Source organism: Physeter macrocephalus, chromosome 4 (assembly GCF_002837175.3).
Source record: "Physeter macrocephalus isolate SW-GA chromosome 4, ASM283717v5, whole genome shotgun sequence".
NCBI classification, from domain to species: Eukaryota; Metazoa; Chordata; class Mammalia; order Artiodactyla; family Physeteridae; genus Physeter; species Physeter macrocephalus.
The window spans coordinates 130,212,157-130,230,327 of NC_041217.1; the positions used below are offsets into that span (position 1 = coordinate 130,212,157).

Here is an 18,171-nt window from a genome sequence, read left to right on the forward strand (position 1 = left end):
AGTAATAAATGAACATGCTGCTGCAATAATCAGGGTGAGATTAGTGCATAGAGCATACTAAGAATGAAGAAGTAAGGATTGTTAAAACTGATATGTTGAAAGAAAAAGTGAAAGGACTTTATATTTAAAAGATAAAGTATAATAAACCAAAATAATTGTTTCAAGTCTAGGTAACTAAAAGACTGAATTCATTTCAAAGCTATAGCAAAATGCTGATAAATACCAGTTTTGAGAAAGACCTCTCTATAAAATTAGCTCTACTATCTCTTGGTCTCAAATTCCTTCTCCTAGTTCCAAACCAACATCTTTACATGTGATCTCATAACTAGAACTTCATAACAGGTTTTACTTGAAGATGGCACTTTATGCAGAAAGTAAAGGATTCTTTGTTGAAGGTATGAGAAATTGTTCCATTACCATAGATATGAGCAAAAATGCTTTCCACTTTATCATTAGTAGGCTTGCCTACCTAGAAGACATATTTCTGCTCCACTCCTAATGGCTTCCAAAAATAGAATATTAATGAGGTTTTGAAGTGACTTTATAAAGGATTTTGAAAAATTATCTGTTAGTATATTTAGATAATAAGCTCAAGGCTTTAATAACGTTAAGATAACAACTGAAAAGGCATGCGTTAGCTATGTAACAATAATATCAAAAATATTATTAATCCTGGGACTTCCCTGGTAGCGCAGTGATTAAGACTCCACGCTCCCAATGCAGGGCAGCTGGGTTCGATCCCTGGCCAGGGAACTGGATCCCACATGCATGCCGCAACTAAGAGTTCACATGCCACAACTAAGGAGCCCATGTGCCGCAACTAAGGAGCCAGTGAGCTTCAACTAGGAGCCCACCTGCTGCAACTAAGACCCGGCATGACCAAATAAATAAATTTTTTTTTTTTTTGGTATGCGGGCCTCTCACTCTTGTGGCCTCTCCCGTTGCGGAGCGCAGGCTCCGGACGCGCAGGCTCAGTGGCCACGGCTGACGGGCCCAGCCGCTCCGCGGCATGTGGGATCTTCCCGGACCGGGGCACGAACCCGTGTCCCCTGCATCGGCAGGCGGATTCTCAACCACTGCGCCACCAGGGAAGCCCTAAATAAATATTTTAAAAATATATATTATTAATCCATTTTAGAAGGATTTACTATGGCACTGAAGAGTCAAGAACAAACATTATTTACATTGATATTGATATCTTACATTTTTAAAGGCTAAACTATCTTAACATATACTTACACACCATTTTTCTATTATGTAAATTATAATTACATTTATATTTTATATTATTTTCTTGGTACCAAAATACATTTAAAATTAGAAATTTAAAAATAGGAAAAAAAGTCCCCATAGTTCTACCACCCTAGTTTGATTCTTATGTAATCATTCCTAATACTGACTTTCTATAAAAACCTATTTTGTTACATTCTAATTAATATTATTTTATGTCCTACCTTTTTCATTTAATGTTATATCTGAAACATTGTGCTATTGAAAAGGAACAAAGTTGAAGAACTCACATTTCCTGATTTTACTGCAAAGCTACATTAATCAACACAGTGTGATACTGGCATAAAGACAAACATATAGACCAATGGAACAGAAAAGATAAACCAGAAATAAACTCTCACAAATATGATCAAATGATTTTCAACAAGGGTGCCAAGACAATCCAAATTTCAACAAACGGGGCTGGGAAAACTGGATATCCCTGTGCAAAATAATCAATTTGAATGTTTACCTTACACCATATACTAAAATTAACACAAAATGAATGGGAGACTTAAATGTAAGTACTAAAATTACAAAACTCTGAGAAGAAAACATAGGGGGAAAGCTTCATGACATTAGATTTGGCAATGATTTCTTGGATATAACACTCCAAAAGCATAGGTAACAACAAAAAAATATAGATAAACTGAATTCATCAAAATTAAAAACGCTTTGTGCATCAGAGGACACTATCAACACAGTGAAAAGGTAACCCACATAGTGGGAGGAAAATATCTGAAAATCATATATCAGAAATGGAGTATTATCCAGATTATACTAAAAACTCCTACAACTCAATAACAAAAAAACAACAAAAAAAACAATTAAAAAATGGCCATAGGGCTTGAATAGATATTTCTCCGAAGAAGATACACAGATGGCCAATAAGCATATGAAAAGATGCTCAGCATTATCATTAGAGAAATGCAAATCAGAACCACAATGAGTTACCACCTCATACCCACTAGGATGGCTATTAAAAAAAAAAACAACAGACAATAACAAGTGCTGACAAGGACATGGAGAAATTGGAACACTTGTGCATTGCTCATAGAAATGTAAAGTGAAGAAGCCACTGTGGAAAAGGTTTGACAGTTCCTCCCCAAAAATTAAACAGAATTACCAGATGATCCAGCAATTCTACTTCTGGGTACATATCCAAAAGAACTGAAAGCAAAGACTCAAATATATAAAATGTCCATTGACGAATGGATAAACAAAATATGGTATATACCTACAATGGGATATCATTCAGCTTTAAAAAGGAATGAAATTCTGACACATGCTACACATGGATGAACCTTGAGGACATATGCTAAGTGAAGTAAGCCAGAACAAAAGCAAAAGGACAAATATTGTATGCTTTCACTGATATGAGGTAGCTAGGATGGTTAAATTCAGAGACAGAAAGCAGAACAGCAGTTGCCAGGAGCTGAGGGCAGGAGGAAATGAGGCGTTATTGTTTAATGGGTACAGTTTCAAGTGGAGATGATGAAAAAGTTCTGGAGATGGATGGTGGTAGTGTTCTTACAACAACACAAATGTATTTAAGGCCACAGACTCATACATTTAAAAATGGTTAAAATGGTAAATTTTATGTGTATTTTAGCACAATAAAAAAAATTTTGCTAAGCAATATTCAAATTTTCAGTTTAACTGGTTCTTTTATTACCCATTGGGTTTGTATACCATTACTTACTTAACTATTTCTAAAGTGTTGGACATGTAGGTTATCAGTATAGATAACGCTAAAATGAATACTATTTTGTCTAAATGTTTTTCTTCTGATGAATATCCTTTAGAAGAATTTCTAAGCAAAAAGTATGTGGGGACTTCCCTGGTGGTGCAGTGGTTGGGAATCCGCCTGCCAATGCAGGGGACACGGGTTCAAGCCCTGGTCCGGGAAGATCCCACATGCCGTGGAGCAGCTAAGCCCGTATGCCACAACTACTGAGCCTGCGCTCTGGAGCCCACAAGCCACAGCTGCTGAGCCCGTGTGCCACAACTACTGAGGCCCACATGCCTAGAGCCTGTGCTCCGCAACGGGAGAGACCAGCGCAATGAGAGGCCTGTGCACCGCAGGGAAGAGTAGCCCCCACTCGCCACAACTAGAGAAAGTCCGTGTGCAGCAACGAAGACCCAATGCAGCCAAAAATAAACAAAATAAAAAATAAACAAATTTTTTTAAAAAGTATGTGTATTTTTAAGGCTAATGACGTATGTTCATACCGCTTTATAAAACAGTGATGCAACTTTACAGTACCACCAATGGTGTCTAATGTGATAATTTGTTATTACCATAACTTGGTCAGTAGTGTTATCATTAAAAAATTGGTTAGTGGTTGGGGATGCTTTCTTAAGCTAGGTGTGAGTACATAAAATATTCATTATAGTATTCCATATATTTTTGTATATGGTATTGTTAATGATTTTTTACAATAATTTATATTAATGTAATAAAATATAATAAATTAAAATGGTATTGTAATGATTTTTGCATTAATTTCCCTAATTACTAGCAAGGTTGAACATTTCCCCATGCATTTATAATTTTGTCTCCTTCTGTGTGAACTGCCTATTTATCCCCTATTGTCATAGATCTGTTGTGGACTTGGTATTTTTCTTACATATTTTAATAAGTTATTTTGACTATTTTAGATATTAATCACCTTTGTAAACTTTGATGCATGTATTTTCTCTATTTCCTTTAATTTTAGTTTTGGTTATTTTTCAATTATGTAAGTTTTCCACTTTTATATTCATCTTTTCTTTGGAGATTTCTTCTTAAACTGAATTTTAAGAAATTATCATTATTGCTAAACTATTACTCAAGCTTTTAGTCAGTCATTAGTCACATGCACTGTCACACCTTTGGGGTATAAAATATATGTGTACTTATAATTCTGAGAAATTAAAATGTGACCTTAAATTATTGGAATTCATCTACACAAGTATACTGCCCATGACAGAAACAAGTCATTATACATGATATTTCAACAACATCCCTAGAAGACAATATGGAGTAGATATAGTCATTTTAATAAACAGACAAATTGAGATACCCATAGATTATATGGGTTCAGAGTTACACAAGGAGTTTGTAGAACTATTAGGTGTAGAGTCTAACACTTCTGGATCTAAGCTTTACCATTAAATCACGTTTCTAAAAGAAAATATACTCAGGGTACTAAATTCAAAATTTTTATAACACAATGAGGCTCAAAGTTGGGCTTGAGTCAAAAGTTCAAGTTCAACTGTTAATGATGAGTAAGATTATGTACAGACTTTCATTTAGCCTCCCTGTAAATCTCTTGGATGGGAATGTATTATTGACTAACAACAGATGCTGACATTATTTCAAAGCCAATTGTCCTGAACATAATCAACATGACCTTGGACGATGATGACTGCCACAGATAAGAAAGGAAAGATACAATCATATGGAATTTTGAGACAGTTTGTACTAAGATTCTGACATCAAATGGAAAACACTTAAGCTGTTTTCCTTTCAATCAAGTTTTAAAAAATATTTATTTATTTGGTTGCACCAGGTCTCAGTTGCAGCAGGCAGGCTCCTTAGTTGCAGCATGTGTGGAATTTAATCTAATATAACTTATGAATATATTTTTTACATTTACCCAACTGGAATGGTAAAGGATACTAGTTTAGAATTACAGAATATTAAAGGTAGAAGTCTAAAAAGCAATTCAGTCGGACTTCTCTTTTGACTGATGAAACTCTGAAAAATAAAGTGATATGCTTAATTCACAATTCTCGTTGATTGCAGAACCAGACCTGAACCTAAGTATCCTTACTTTCTCTCCAAACTACCACCTATATTCAAAATTCTTTTTTCCCCCCACATTTAAATATCTGCCATGATTTTTCTAAAGCTAATATTTTTTAAACTTCATGTTTATGAAATTATCATAAGTATGATAACTCATTATGATTCAGAATTATACATATACTGAAGTGTTAAGATAAACATAATTATTTGGTTTTCTTACTAAAAAATGTAGATTTTAGTAGCTAAAAATATTCTTAAATTTGTATTGGAACCATGGGTATAGCAGCCTCCTACTCTCTGGTTAAAAAATGTTTAGGGCTTCCCTGGTGGCGCAGTGGTTGCGCGTCCGCCTGCCGATGCAGGGGAACCGGGTTCGCGCCCCGGTCTGGGAGGATCCCACATGCCGCGGAGCAGCTGGGCCCGTGAGCCATGGCCGCTGGGCCTGCGCGTCCGGAGCCTGTGCTCCGCAATGGGAGAGGCCACAACAGTGAGAGGCCCACGTACCACAAAAAAAAAAAAAAAAAAGTTTAAATTAAACTAAAAAACAACGCACTTTGCCTGGCACACATAGTGAAAAGTACTTGTGGCACTTGGGAAACTCAAAAATGGAAGAGTTTCTCCATGTGCTTATGGTAACTCTGGCTGATAGAAGATGCTTTATAAAATTTAGCTGGGGAGCAAATTAAGTATTTTTATTAGACGTCTTTCCTAAGTTCCAATTTTAGAAAAGGTACAGGTAGAAGGGAATTTACAAGTTTCTTTGAAAGACAATCAATCTGAATACAACACATGGTTAATAAGGCTGGAAAATGGTAAGAAAACAGCTACTATTAAATAGAAGAAAGCCTATATATTATATATATCAACCAAACTTCAATGTGATAATCAGTTTACTTTGAATACTAAATAACACCGCTAGGAGAATTTGTAGCTCTCTTGTTTGAAAGGAAGAATTCAAATTCTTAAGATCTGTCAGTTATTAAACACACAATGCTTATTCAACCCCGAATTTCCTTTAAAACAAATAGACTCTCAAACACACAGAGCTTTTTCTCTAGGACCTAGACTAAAATGTTATGATAAAAGGAAAAAACTACTGACAAATTGGCTGGCTCATTCAAATAAATCAACTTGAAAGGATTATAGATTAAGTTGACAGTTCGAGTATTATGAGAAAAATGGAAGAAGGCTGAGTTTTTTAAAAATTCTTAGAATGATAGAGTAAGAAATTCCATGTATGATATAATTTTTGACAATATAAAGCAGAAATAAAATAGTAGCTTGTAATTCTTATATAGGGCATAAGGTGGTGCTATATTCTACCAATTCAAGTAAATTCATATAAAAGGAAAAAGAACTGTTAATTCATTTGTTATATACAAATATTATTTATTTTCATTCACAATGCATAAGGAAATACTTAAAAGCATAAATTAAAAATAGTAAAGTTGAAAATTCTAGCTCTCAAAAACTTAAATATATCAGTAAAGTTACATTTTTCTTGGAACACTGTAGAGAACATGATTTGTTTGACACACAATTCTGTATTATTAAAGTTTTAGGTGAGGTAGAATTATTAAGCAGTAGATCTGCCATAGACTTAGTCAAAGGAGGAACTTATATGTCATCATTACCATCATCATCATCAATGTTGTTTTCTATAAAGATGTCACACTATTAGAAGGCTATTTACTTTGTGTTAAGTAGGTAAACAGACTGCTGTTGAACTTTTTGTTATTAAAGAATTATAAACTGTATATACTTAAAAACTGTACATACTTAAAAACAAGAGGTTAAATAGATGATTTATAAGGGGAAAATTTGATATAGATTGCTCACCTAATTGACAAGTTGAATTGATCAACATTTTGAAAATGAGAGACTTTTATAAGAAAATTATTATTTGGAGCCGTCACAAAAATTAAGTTAGACAACCATTTCAAGTCTTAAATGTTTATATTTGTATTGTTTTACATATATAGACATATATAACCTACATGTTACACAACATATTCACATACAACACATATGTTGTATTATATATATGTTACACAACACATATATATGTAAAATATATGTAGACATAGTCTAACTAGGAATCTGGATATAGTATTGCATCTCTGGAGCTTACAACTCATGGCTTTCTCTAATCTTAGTCATGACTGGCAACTGAAGCTATATTTCTCTCAAAGAAAAATTTCTGACACTCCTTGTACATTATGAAACCTAAGTAAATGGATAGAATTCAGGATTTAAAAAAGAATAGTGATAAAGTACCTACATATGGTATACAGAAAGTAACACATGTATAGTCCCTGTGAAGGTCGTACTTCCCTCCCATAATTCAGGTCTTTTACCGTTTGTGTAGGTTTATGATTTAAAATCTGGCTTATGTGTACCCCATTACAATAATTTTCTAATTTCTGAAAAGACCTTTCTTTTGTGTCCCAATTCCATACTTCTCCACTCCACATGAAACTGAGGTACCCAAACTTGTTTAAAATAGATTTAAAGTATTTGAAGAAAATTAATTTAATAATTCTTTTAGTAACTTTTTCTATCAATCTCAATTAAAACAAATTATACAATAATTGTATTCCTAACCAAGTACTTCTTAGAGTTGTTGTGAAACTTAAGAAATATATAAAATTTAAGAAATTAAAAAAAATAACTTCAAGGTAAAATGCAAACAAAGAACTGAATCCTGCTGAATAGCAAAAGGATCATAGATTTTTTAAAAAAATCATTTCAGCTCATCTAAGAAATATCAGAGAGTACAAACAGTGGGCAATATCAAGATCAGAAAAAGGACATAAAGAGTCAGGTAAGTAATATGACAGCTATGAAGTATTTCTAAAAGACATTAAGTTTTATATGGAAGTCACAGAATTTACGAGTTGACAGTACACCATCTTCTTTTAATCATTAAATTCTCCTACTATCTTTTACCTAATTCCTAATTATCATCAGTACCTTTCCTTGCTCTTGATGTCTTAGATGCAAAACTTTAGTCTTTTGTTATACAATCACTATGGCCTACAGATTAATTTTGGTGTTGTCTATTAGAGTTGTCCCTTCCTTACTATGTTCAGGTACTACCCTTGGCCTAGCTGTACTTACTTTATATCTGGATAACTCTATCAGCCTCTCTATAGTTTCCCTAATTTGAAGTCTCCATACACAATATACAACAGTATAATAACTTTTCTTAAACTATACTTTCATCATGTTATTCCCACATAAAGACCCACAGTAATTTCTTAGTTCTGTAATAATATTAACAACAATATTATTTATTAAAGTAAAACTATGTCCCTGGCATTGTGCTAAATTATTTATATATGTTAGATGATTTAAGTCTTTCAAAAACACACTAAATATAATTATTCCCAATTTATAGATAAGGAGACTAAAACTCAGAGGGGCTGCTGACTAACTTACCAAAGGTCACACAGTTATTAAGTGACAAAGCTAAAAGTTAAACACAGGTCTGTCTATTCAAAGGTTTTAATCAGCACCTTAGAACAGTGCTTTGCACAAAGTAGTCATTCAATAAATATTTGTTGTTGTGGGAATTCCCTGGTGGTTCAGTGGTTAGGACTTCACGTTTTCACTGCTGAGGGCCCGAGTTCAATCCCTGGTCGGGGAACTAAGATCCCACAAGCCACGCTGCTTGGTGCGGCCTAAATAAATAAATAAATATTTGTTGAATAAATGAAATGCTATACTAACTTGGTATATTGTTAATAATGAAACGAAAATCTTTATTTTTTTAATTCAGGGTCCATTACACTAAGCAAAATAGCTCGCATACGTTACCTTTTTAATGAATATTTGTTGAGCTGAACTAAATTAAAGGAACTGTATTGGTATGTACCCAATTAATAAGAGCATGAAACAGAGAAAAAGTTTTATTATGGCTTTAATATAACCCATATTAATATTCATTTATATTTTATAAAATTATATTTATTTACACTTTTGAATCAGGTAAGCAACAATTATTTAAGTTGATTTTACTAGTTAGCATTTAATTTAGTTGCAAAATACAGAAAGTTTCCACTGGTGGAAAACAATATTGTTGGAACACTAAATATTGTGTGTGAACATGTTGGACATGCACTCCAAATTGCTTAGGGTGTATAGATTCCTAAACAGCCTGAACAAAATTCCTTGGAGATAATGTTTTAAAATTTTAATATAGAACAAATGTCACTGTCTAGCAATTTAAAGATATAAGGGACTTCAGAGTTCAATAACAAATACAGAGTTGTTATTTGAAACAAAAATGTAGCTCTTGAGAACAGTCAGTTCAGTTTTCTAACAGCAGTTATAGTATGTGGTCATAACCATTTTTCCCCCTTTTACAGAGGTCCCTAGGTACACATTTTTAATGTATCCTAGCAGTTTCCAGTTAATGTTTTATATTTCTGTAGCTATTATTTTCTGTTGAAAGAAAACTAGTAAAGGTTGAGTCTAGAAAGGGAAAACAAAGGAAGAAGATCAATATTAACACTCTACGAATATTGACTTAGCAAAGTGACTTTGTTGTCTTTCTCTCAAAGGAACTGATATTGAATGAATGATTTATTTATAAGAAACACCTATGAAAAGTATTTGTTAAACAAAACCAAAAAATTGCTTGGCAAAGTACATAATTGCATAATCTATTCATCAAGTTCAAAAACTGAAGAGTCATCAATTTTAAACTGAAGACCATTTAATAATATTCTTATCCATCATTTTCACTTTAAATTTATTAAAACTGGCTTATAGGTAGAAATGCTACAATCCACAAAAAACCTCAAAGAATTACTTCATAAACTTTACTTGTTCTCTGTAAACACCAAAAAGTTATTAATAAACTTAATGTCAAATTTGTTTTCAGAAAAAGTCATACCTATTCATTTAAAATACTATACCTTTATTGAGTTTGGCTCAGTTAATTTTGAGTTTTGGTTACTAGTAGCGCCCATGGTAATTGTGAAAGAAACAGATGTTCTGAACTCTCTAGTTGTTGTCAGTAAAGAACTCCTGGTGTCTCCTGTAACAAGTAATAGTTATTCAGTCTCACATTATGAAAAGCTGTCAATAAGAAGTGTGCTTCTAAACACAGTGTAGTATGAAAGGACTATGTATTAATTTCATTCTCTTTGTTCTTTCTATTGAAATAAATTCAAAAGTTTTATATTTATCAGACTTTAATGGCTCCTAATTTCTGATCTACCAATAAGATTCTTTATTTCATTCTGTCATCTTTTAGCCTGAAATTTTAGTTTTAATAAAATATAATGAGCAAAGCCAAGTCAAGTTCCATAATAAAATTTTACTTCAATAGATTTTTATAGCTGAGTCTAGAAACAGTAGCTAACAAAAGTTTGCTTTACCACTGATAAGCTAAGATGGAAAGAAAAATTTATCTGAATATGATCCTTAATTCTTGAACAAGAAAAGTAAATACCTTTATTTGAGAATGATTCCTGATCAGTTTTTCTTATGATTCTGGGTGATGGTTTTGGTACTGGTGATGGGTCCCTTTCACGGGACCCTTCCATGTGGCTTCCAAACTGTTGACGCCTCAGTTTACCGTCAACCTCCAATTTTTCTAGCGTAGTTTTGAGACATTGTTCATTGGTTGTCATATATAATTTACAAAACTACAGGAAACAAGTACTCCAGTCGGTAAAACATTCAATCATACATTTGGGAGGAGAAAGAAAATGCACATTAGTAGGCAAGGGATAGACTGATAGATGGAATATATTTCCTATTGAACTAGGTTACTCATTTTATTTTCTTGAATCAGATTGACCACCCTCAAATGACCTAGTGAAATGCAGCCATGATTCAATAAGGGGGCCTTACCCTGAGTGAAAATAAAATGTTACACAAAGAAAGGTGATTTATTATTATTTTTTACAAGACATGTGCAGACTTGCATTTATTCTAAATAATTTTTATGATTCTTCCACTCCAGAAGAGGCATATTTCAAAGAAGAGTGTGTGTGTGCATGTGTGTGTGTGTGCATGTGTGTGTGTGTGTGCACATGCATGTATTTTAACTTGGTTACATTATTTTTCAGGTAGTCATTCAGATTACAATTGTGGGACTGGAGAGATTAAATTTCAAGTATAATTAGTACATAATATATAAATAAATCATTGTCAATATTTAAAAGATGTGTGCCTTTAAAAATACTTCTCATATACAGTAAGCAAATTTACATCAGTATGAGCTTATGTACCTTGATGTAGTCAAATTTGCCATCAGCATTTATGTCAGCCAAATTTATTATGGCATTTACTTCTTCTCGAGTCATCTTCTCACCTCTCTGGAAAAAAAAGATTTATTTTAAAGCAACATGCCTATCACTTTGTTATGCATGGGGAGAGTGGAAATTAATTTTAATCTTTTCTACAAGTAAATTTGAATATATTGTTTCATTAAAAATCTCAGAATGAGTATTATGTCAAGCAAAAATGAACCTATTATATGAAATAAAATTTCACAATTTTATTAAATTGTGTAAAAGTGTGCTGAATTTCAGTTTACTAAATTTCAACAATATATATCATAGATTCAGTAATAACTACTATTAAATTCAGAGCAACACTACTTTCTCATGCTGTACCAAGAAACAGAATGGTTTCTGAATCTCATTTATATTTTAGTTCTCTTTTACTTTTCACATATGAACCTATCACTGATTTACAAAGAGTTCTGGCAGGAAAGAATTGCAAAGGAGCACAAGAGGATTACAACACAGGCTCAATTTTATACTTTATCTTTTATTTATAAAGCACCTTTCATACAGAAGGATCCTTAAGTACTTTACAAACAACATATATGTGATTCATTTCACCTGCCAGTGAAATAGTTATTTCTGATGTGGACTTTGGTAGCCAAAGCTAGAATCCAAGTTGTTCTGCAAAACATGCATATTACAAAACTGTTTCACAGATCTTACCTTTGTTAGAAGTTTATAAAGATCAGTGTGTAAAATAGAGCCATCATCATTTACATCTAATTGCTTAAATGATTTTAGCAATTCTGCTTTTGAAGTAGGTTTTTCCTTTCTTAAAATTAAACAAAAATCATCAAAATTCAGTTTGGCAGTTTGGGGAGTCCAATACTTATTAATGGTCTTTTGGGATGGATTTCTTCCTGCATGCTGAAGAGCTGCCCAATAAAACAAGTATTATTTGTTACAGTAACATTTGGAATTGGTATTTAAGTGCATTAAAAAAATCATTATATACTACAATATTATACAAAAGTACACACATACCAATACATTACCTTTGATGTTGATAATCTAGTGCTATCAGTGTATGCCTGACTTTCAAAAATGACAATATACATATATGTTACCAGCTAAAGATTCTCAAATATATTAAAATGCCACATTAAATAGATTTTTCCTATTCTGATAGTTGGTTCTCAACTTGCATAGTTTAATTAACTGACAATATCTGAGTTACCTCATAAGAGTGCCTGGAGAAAAAAAAAGATTTAAAAACAACCATTCACTTAATTGTTTTGAGGACATAGGAATAAAAAAAAGCATAAATTATTACTTTTTCTGGCTCAACAAATATGTTAATGAAATGAGTAAATCATTAGTTTGAGAATATCGCTGACAAGTCATGATATCTAAAATGTTCATCACTGCCAGCTATTACTTTCAAGAACATGAATCATGTCCCAAATGTCAAATACATGCACAAAATGTATCCTACTTGCAGTTACAGCACTGCTAAAAATCAAGAATCTCAACAAACTTTGAGAGAACTCTATTATAGAGATGCAATGGGAAATTACTTTTCATTTTTAACCAGAACATTTAAAAATAGTCCTATAACCAGTTATTCATAAGACGTTCCTATTTTAAAAGCTATGCCCAGGGGCTTCCCTGGTGGCGCAGTGGTTGAGAGTCCGCCTGCCAATGCAGGGGACACGGGTTCGTGCCCCGGTCCGGGAGGATCCCACATGCCGCGGAGCGGCTGGGCCCGTGAGCCATGGCTGCTGAGCCTGCGCGTCCGGAGCCTGTGCTCCGCAACGGGAGAGGCCACAGCAGTGAGAGGCCCGCACACGGCCAAAAAAAAAAAAAAAAAAGCTATGCCCTTATAACTATGAGAGGCAAAAGAATTACAATGTGAGAAAGGCTTTGTATATTTGCAGATCATATCACACTAAAATATAATGGTTTTAAACAATTGTAGATATTTGGTACAGTTGAATAGGAGTAACTTGGTAATTTGCAAATAGACTAATCTCTTCATATTAAGGCTTTAATATCTTAACACTATCTAAAATGATCCAATAGTAAGTTTCCTAAGCACCACAGACAAAATTAACAGAATTTTAAAAGGTGTAACTGTCCTGAATTATACTACAAACTTCTATTATAAAACCTTATATTGGATATTTCCAACTATCTTAGGTGAGATTTCACAAGATCTATGCATTGTCAATCACCATTAAAAATTGATAATCTAGATATTCTACAATTTAATGTAATAAGGAATAATATATAAAAATCAATTTAACTAAAGAAATATCCTCAAGGAAATAGAAACCAGATCAAGGCAATAAAATGCAGACATTTGTGAGTCCATTATATTGAACATTCATTGTACACAAGAATAATATGAGGTGACTTTTTATTTTTAAAGATATAAGCTTCTTGGTTCCTAAGAAGTTTTATAATCTACATAGTAAGTCCACACCTTAAGTGTGAAGTTGCTACTTGTGGTCAAGATTTATGGTTAATAACATATTAGAAGTTAATGGACTAAGATAAATGTTCCCATCTTCCAGATTATGCCAGTGCATTGTACCTAGATAACATAAACTTTGGCAAAGAAACAGAAACATCAACTAGAGGTGACTCTCAGAGTTACCAAAAGTTACAGCTATAGCAATTGCCATCTTCCATTCACCTAGAAAGCCTTTGTGGAAATTTGTAACAGTGGAGATAACATGGTTTTTTAAATTTCCACACGTTTATTTTGGAAGTATACAAAAGCCCTAATTACCATGTTTCCCAGGAATAAAAGATAAGTACTCTGCCTAGTGTATAAGTGGGCAATTCCTTAATTCATCTATCAAGATAATCACAAAAAGGGCATACGTGTTTTAGGATTCCATCCCCAGTCAGCCTCCTCCCTTTAAAATCTGGGAATACAGGTAGGACCTAAATGAAGTTGTGATTTAAAGTCAAAAGTCCATGTGAAAAAAATGGTATTTTCTGTCCAGTTCTGGAAACTCTTTCCCACAAGTGGCAGCCCAAATGCTTGTTGCTATCTTCAGTAACAAAATATTTTTAAAATATTTTTTAAATTACTGTTAAGTTGTCTAAAAGAACAACTTTTTCAGAATAAAATTATTTTTCCCAAAACATGTATTAACTAAACATTCCCATATCTAAGAAATAGGTACAATACTAACCTAACTTTAATCTTTAGTTTTAGAATTAGTTGGAGCTCATTATTAAGTCAAATAACAGTGAAAACACAATGTAATTGTAGATGTTTAAAGGTTTACACCAAAATACTGATCTTCTGCCAGGGTTTACTTTAAGCTTTGACATGAATTTAAAATACCTGTATTATCTGTATGCTGGGAAGAAAAGGAACTCTAAAGTTCTCTTTGACTTTCCATTTCCAAATAAGATAAAGTACTGCTTTATCCTATTTCAAAATGGAATGTCAAAGCACATGTATGTGCATAAGCGGCAGAAGGTTATAGACGAAAGGCATAAAAGTTTAAGAAATAGACATCACTGGTTTACACAACCAGTTTTTTAAAATCTAGATTATCTGAAATCAATCATTATAATTTTACAAAGAATATTCCACCATAAAATCAAAAGTTGAAGAATGAACACTGCATTATTATCTTCCCAGATAATTCTATACGACTGATAACACCTTAGTAATACATACTCATTGATTTAAACTAAATGCCATAGTAGCAGAAAGCACGTTAAACTTTTAAACTTAGTAAATTCATGATCTCAGCCAATATTCAAAAGAATAGAGAGAAAAAACTAAAATTATAGTTTATAATAAAACACAAATTTTAATCTTTTCAATTTTTATATTTCCCCAAATGGGTTTCCTCAAATAGATATCTTATTGCATACAAATCCAAGACACTGTTGTAAGAATATGTCAGATTTTTTATTTCAGGAAACTGCTTCTAAAGTTGGCAAAAAAACTCAGTTTTTCTACTCATAAAGTTATTAGCCTTGAAGAAACCGACATGAGTATAGTATTATCTGGTATTGTTGTTTCCAAATTTCTTAAGACTAAAGACCTCCAAGTCATTTGACACACCTAGTAAGGACCAAATTCACTGGTTTGGGGGATATCTGCACCAGAAGATTTAAAATATAATGGAAAACACAACCGTAGAAAATCTATGGGCTGCAGAAAAAGCAGTTATTAGAGGAAAGTTCATAGCGATACAGGCCTTCCTCAAAAAACAAGAAAAATCTCAAATAAACAACCTAAACTACCACTTAAAAGAATTAGAAAACGAACAAACAAAACCTAAAGTCAGCAGAAGGAAGGAAGGAAGAAAGATCAGACAGAAAATAAATAAAACAGAGCTTAAAAAAAAAACAATAGAAAAAGTCAATAAAACCAAAAGCTGGTTCTTTGAAAGGATAAACAAGACTGACAAACCTCTGGCCAGGCTCACCAAGAAGAAGAGAGAACACAAATAAACAAAATAAGAAATGAAAAAGGAGACATAAGAACTGATGCCACAGAAAAACAAAAAAAACCACACAGGAATAGTATGAACAATCATATGCCAACAAATTTGACAACCTAGAAGAAATGGACAAGTTTCTAGAAACACACAGCCCACCAAAATTAAATCAAGAAGAAATAGATAATTTGAAAAGATGGATCACTAGAACTGAAATAGAATCTGTAATTTAAAAACTCCCTACCAACAAAAGTCCAGGACCAGATGGCTTCACAGGCAAGTTCTACCAAACATACAAAGAAGAACTTATACCGATCCTTCTCAAACTCTTTCAAAAAGTTGAAGAGGAGGGAACACTCCCAAGGTCATTCAATGAAGCCACCATCACCCTGATACCAAAACCAGACAAAGACACCACCAAAAAAGAAAACTGCAGGCCAATATCTTTGATGAATATAGATGCAAAAATTCTCAACAAAATATTAGCAAACCAAACCCAACAACGCATAAAAAAGATCATACACCACGACCAAGTGGGATTCATCCCAAGTTCACAAGGATGGCTCAACATATGCAAATCAATCAATTTTGTTTATGAAACACCACATAAACAAAAGAAAACTAAAAAACCACATCATCATCTCAATAGATGCAAAAAAAGCACTTGACAAAATCCAACATCAATTCATGATAAAAACTCTTACCAAAGTGGGTATAGAGGGAACATATCTCAAAACAGTAAAAGCTATTTATGACAAACCCACAGCCAATATAATACTCAATGGTGAAAAATTAAAAGCCTTTCTGCTAAAATCTGGAACAAGACAAGGATGCCCACTCTCACCACTTCTCTTCAACATAGTATTGGGAGTCCAAGCCACAGCAATCAGACAAGAAAAAGAAAAAAGGCTATTTATGACAAACCCACAGCCAATATAATACTCAATGGTGAAAAATTAAAAGCCTTTCTGCTAAAATCTGGAACAAGACAAGGATGCCCACTCTCACCACTTCTCTTCAACATAGTATTGGGAGTCCAAGCCACAGCAATCAGACAAGAAAAAGAAACAAAAGGTATCCACGTTGGAAGGGAAGAGGTAAAATTGTCATTATACACAGATGATATGATACTATAGATAGAACACCCTAAAGACTCCACACAAAAACTACTAGAACTGATAAACAAATTCAGCAAGATAGCAGGATACAAGTTTAACATACAGAAACTGGTTGCATTTCTTTACACCAACAATGAAATATCAAAAAGGGAATGTAAAAAACAATACCTTTTAAAATCACAACCCCAAAACTAAAATATTAGGAATAAACCTCACCAAGGAGGTGAAAGATTTATATGTTGATAACTATAAAGCATTAATGAAGGAAACTGAAGATGTTTCAAAGAAATGGAAGATATCCCATGCTCTTGGATTGGAAGAATTAATATTGTTAAAATGGCTATACTACCCAAAGCAATCTACAGATTTAATGTGATCCCTATCAAATTCCCATGACCTTTTCCACAGAACTAGAACAAATAATCCTAAAATTCATATGGAACCATAAAAGACCCAGAATTGCCAAAGCAATGCTGAAGAAAAAAAACAAAGCAGGAGACATAGCCATCCCAGACCTCAGACAGTACTACAAAGCTACAGTAATCAAAACAGTGTGGTACTGGTACAGAAACAGACATATGGACCAATGGAACAGAATGGAGAGCCCAGAAATAAACCCACACACCTATGGTCAATGAATCTTCAGTAAAGGAGGCAAGAATACACAATGGGAAAAAGACAGTCTCTTCAGCAAGTGGTGTTGGGAAAGTTGGACAGCTGCATGTAAATCAAGGAAGTTAACACACCCTCTCACCATACACAAAAATAAACTCAAAATGGCTTAAAGACTTAAACATAAGACATGACTCCATAAAACTCCTAGAAGAGAACACAGGCAAAACATTCTCTGACATAAATTGTACCAATGTTTTCTTAGGTCAGTCTCCCAAGGCAATAGAAATAAAAACAAAAATAAACAAATGGGACCTAATCAAATTTACAAGCTTTTGCACAGTACAGGAAACCACAAAATGAAAAGACAACTCACAGAATAGGAGAAAATATTTGCAAATGATGCGACTGACAAGGGCTTAATTTCCAAAGTATACAAACAGCTCATACAACTCAACAATGAAAAAACAAACCACCCAAATGAAAAATGGGAAGAAGACCTAAAGAGACATTTCTCCAAAGAAGAAATACAAATGGCCAATAGGCACAGGAAAAGATGCTCCACATCACTAATTATTAGAGAACTTCAAATCAAAACTACAATGAGGTACCACCTCACGCTGGTCAGAATGGCCATCATTAAACAAATAATAAATGTT

General features: G+C 33.2%; 1 protein-coding gene across 3 annotated transcripts in view; it reads right to left on the bottom strand.

Annotated features, from left to right (window-relative positions):
• Positions 1-18,171, bottom strand: part of EFCAB7 (EF-hand calcium binding domain 7) — a 50,823-nt gene that overhangs the window by 28,599 nt on the left and 4,053 nt on the right. For all 3 annotated transcript variants that reach the window (XM_007127917.3, XM_024119966.3, XM_007127916.4), the window contains exons 3-6: positions 12,031-12,242; positions 11,308-11,394; positions 10,524-10,719; positions 9,985-10,106 (exon numbers count right to left, since the gene is read on the bottom strand). In XM_007127917.3, coding sequence (XP_007127979.1) covers positions 9,985-10,106; positions 10,524-10,719; positions 11,308-11,394; positions 12,031-12,242 — 617 coding nt within the window. The remainder of the gene's footprint in view (positions 1-9,984; positions 10,107-10,523; positions 10,720-11,307; positions 11,395-12,030; positions 12,243-18,171) is intronic.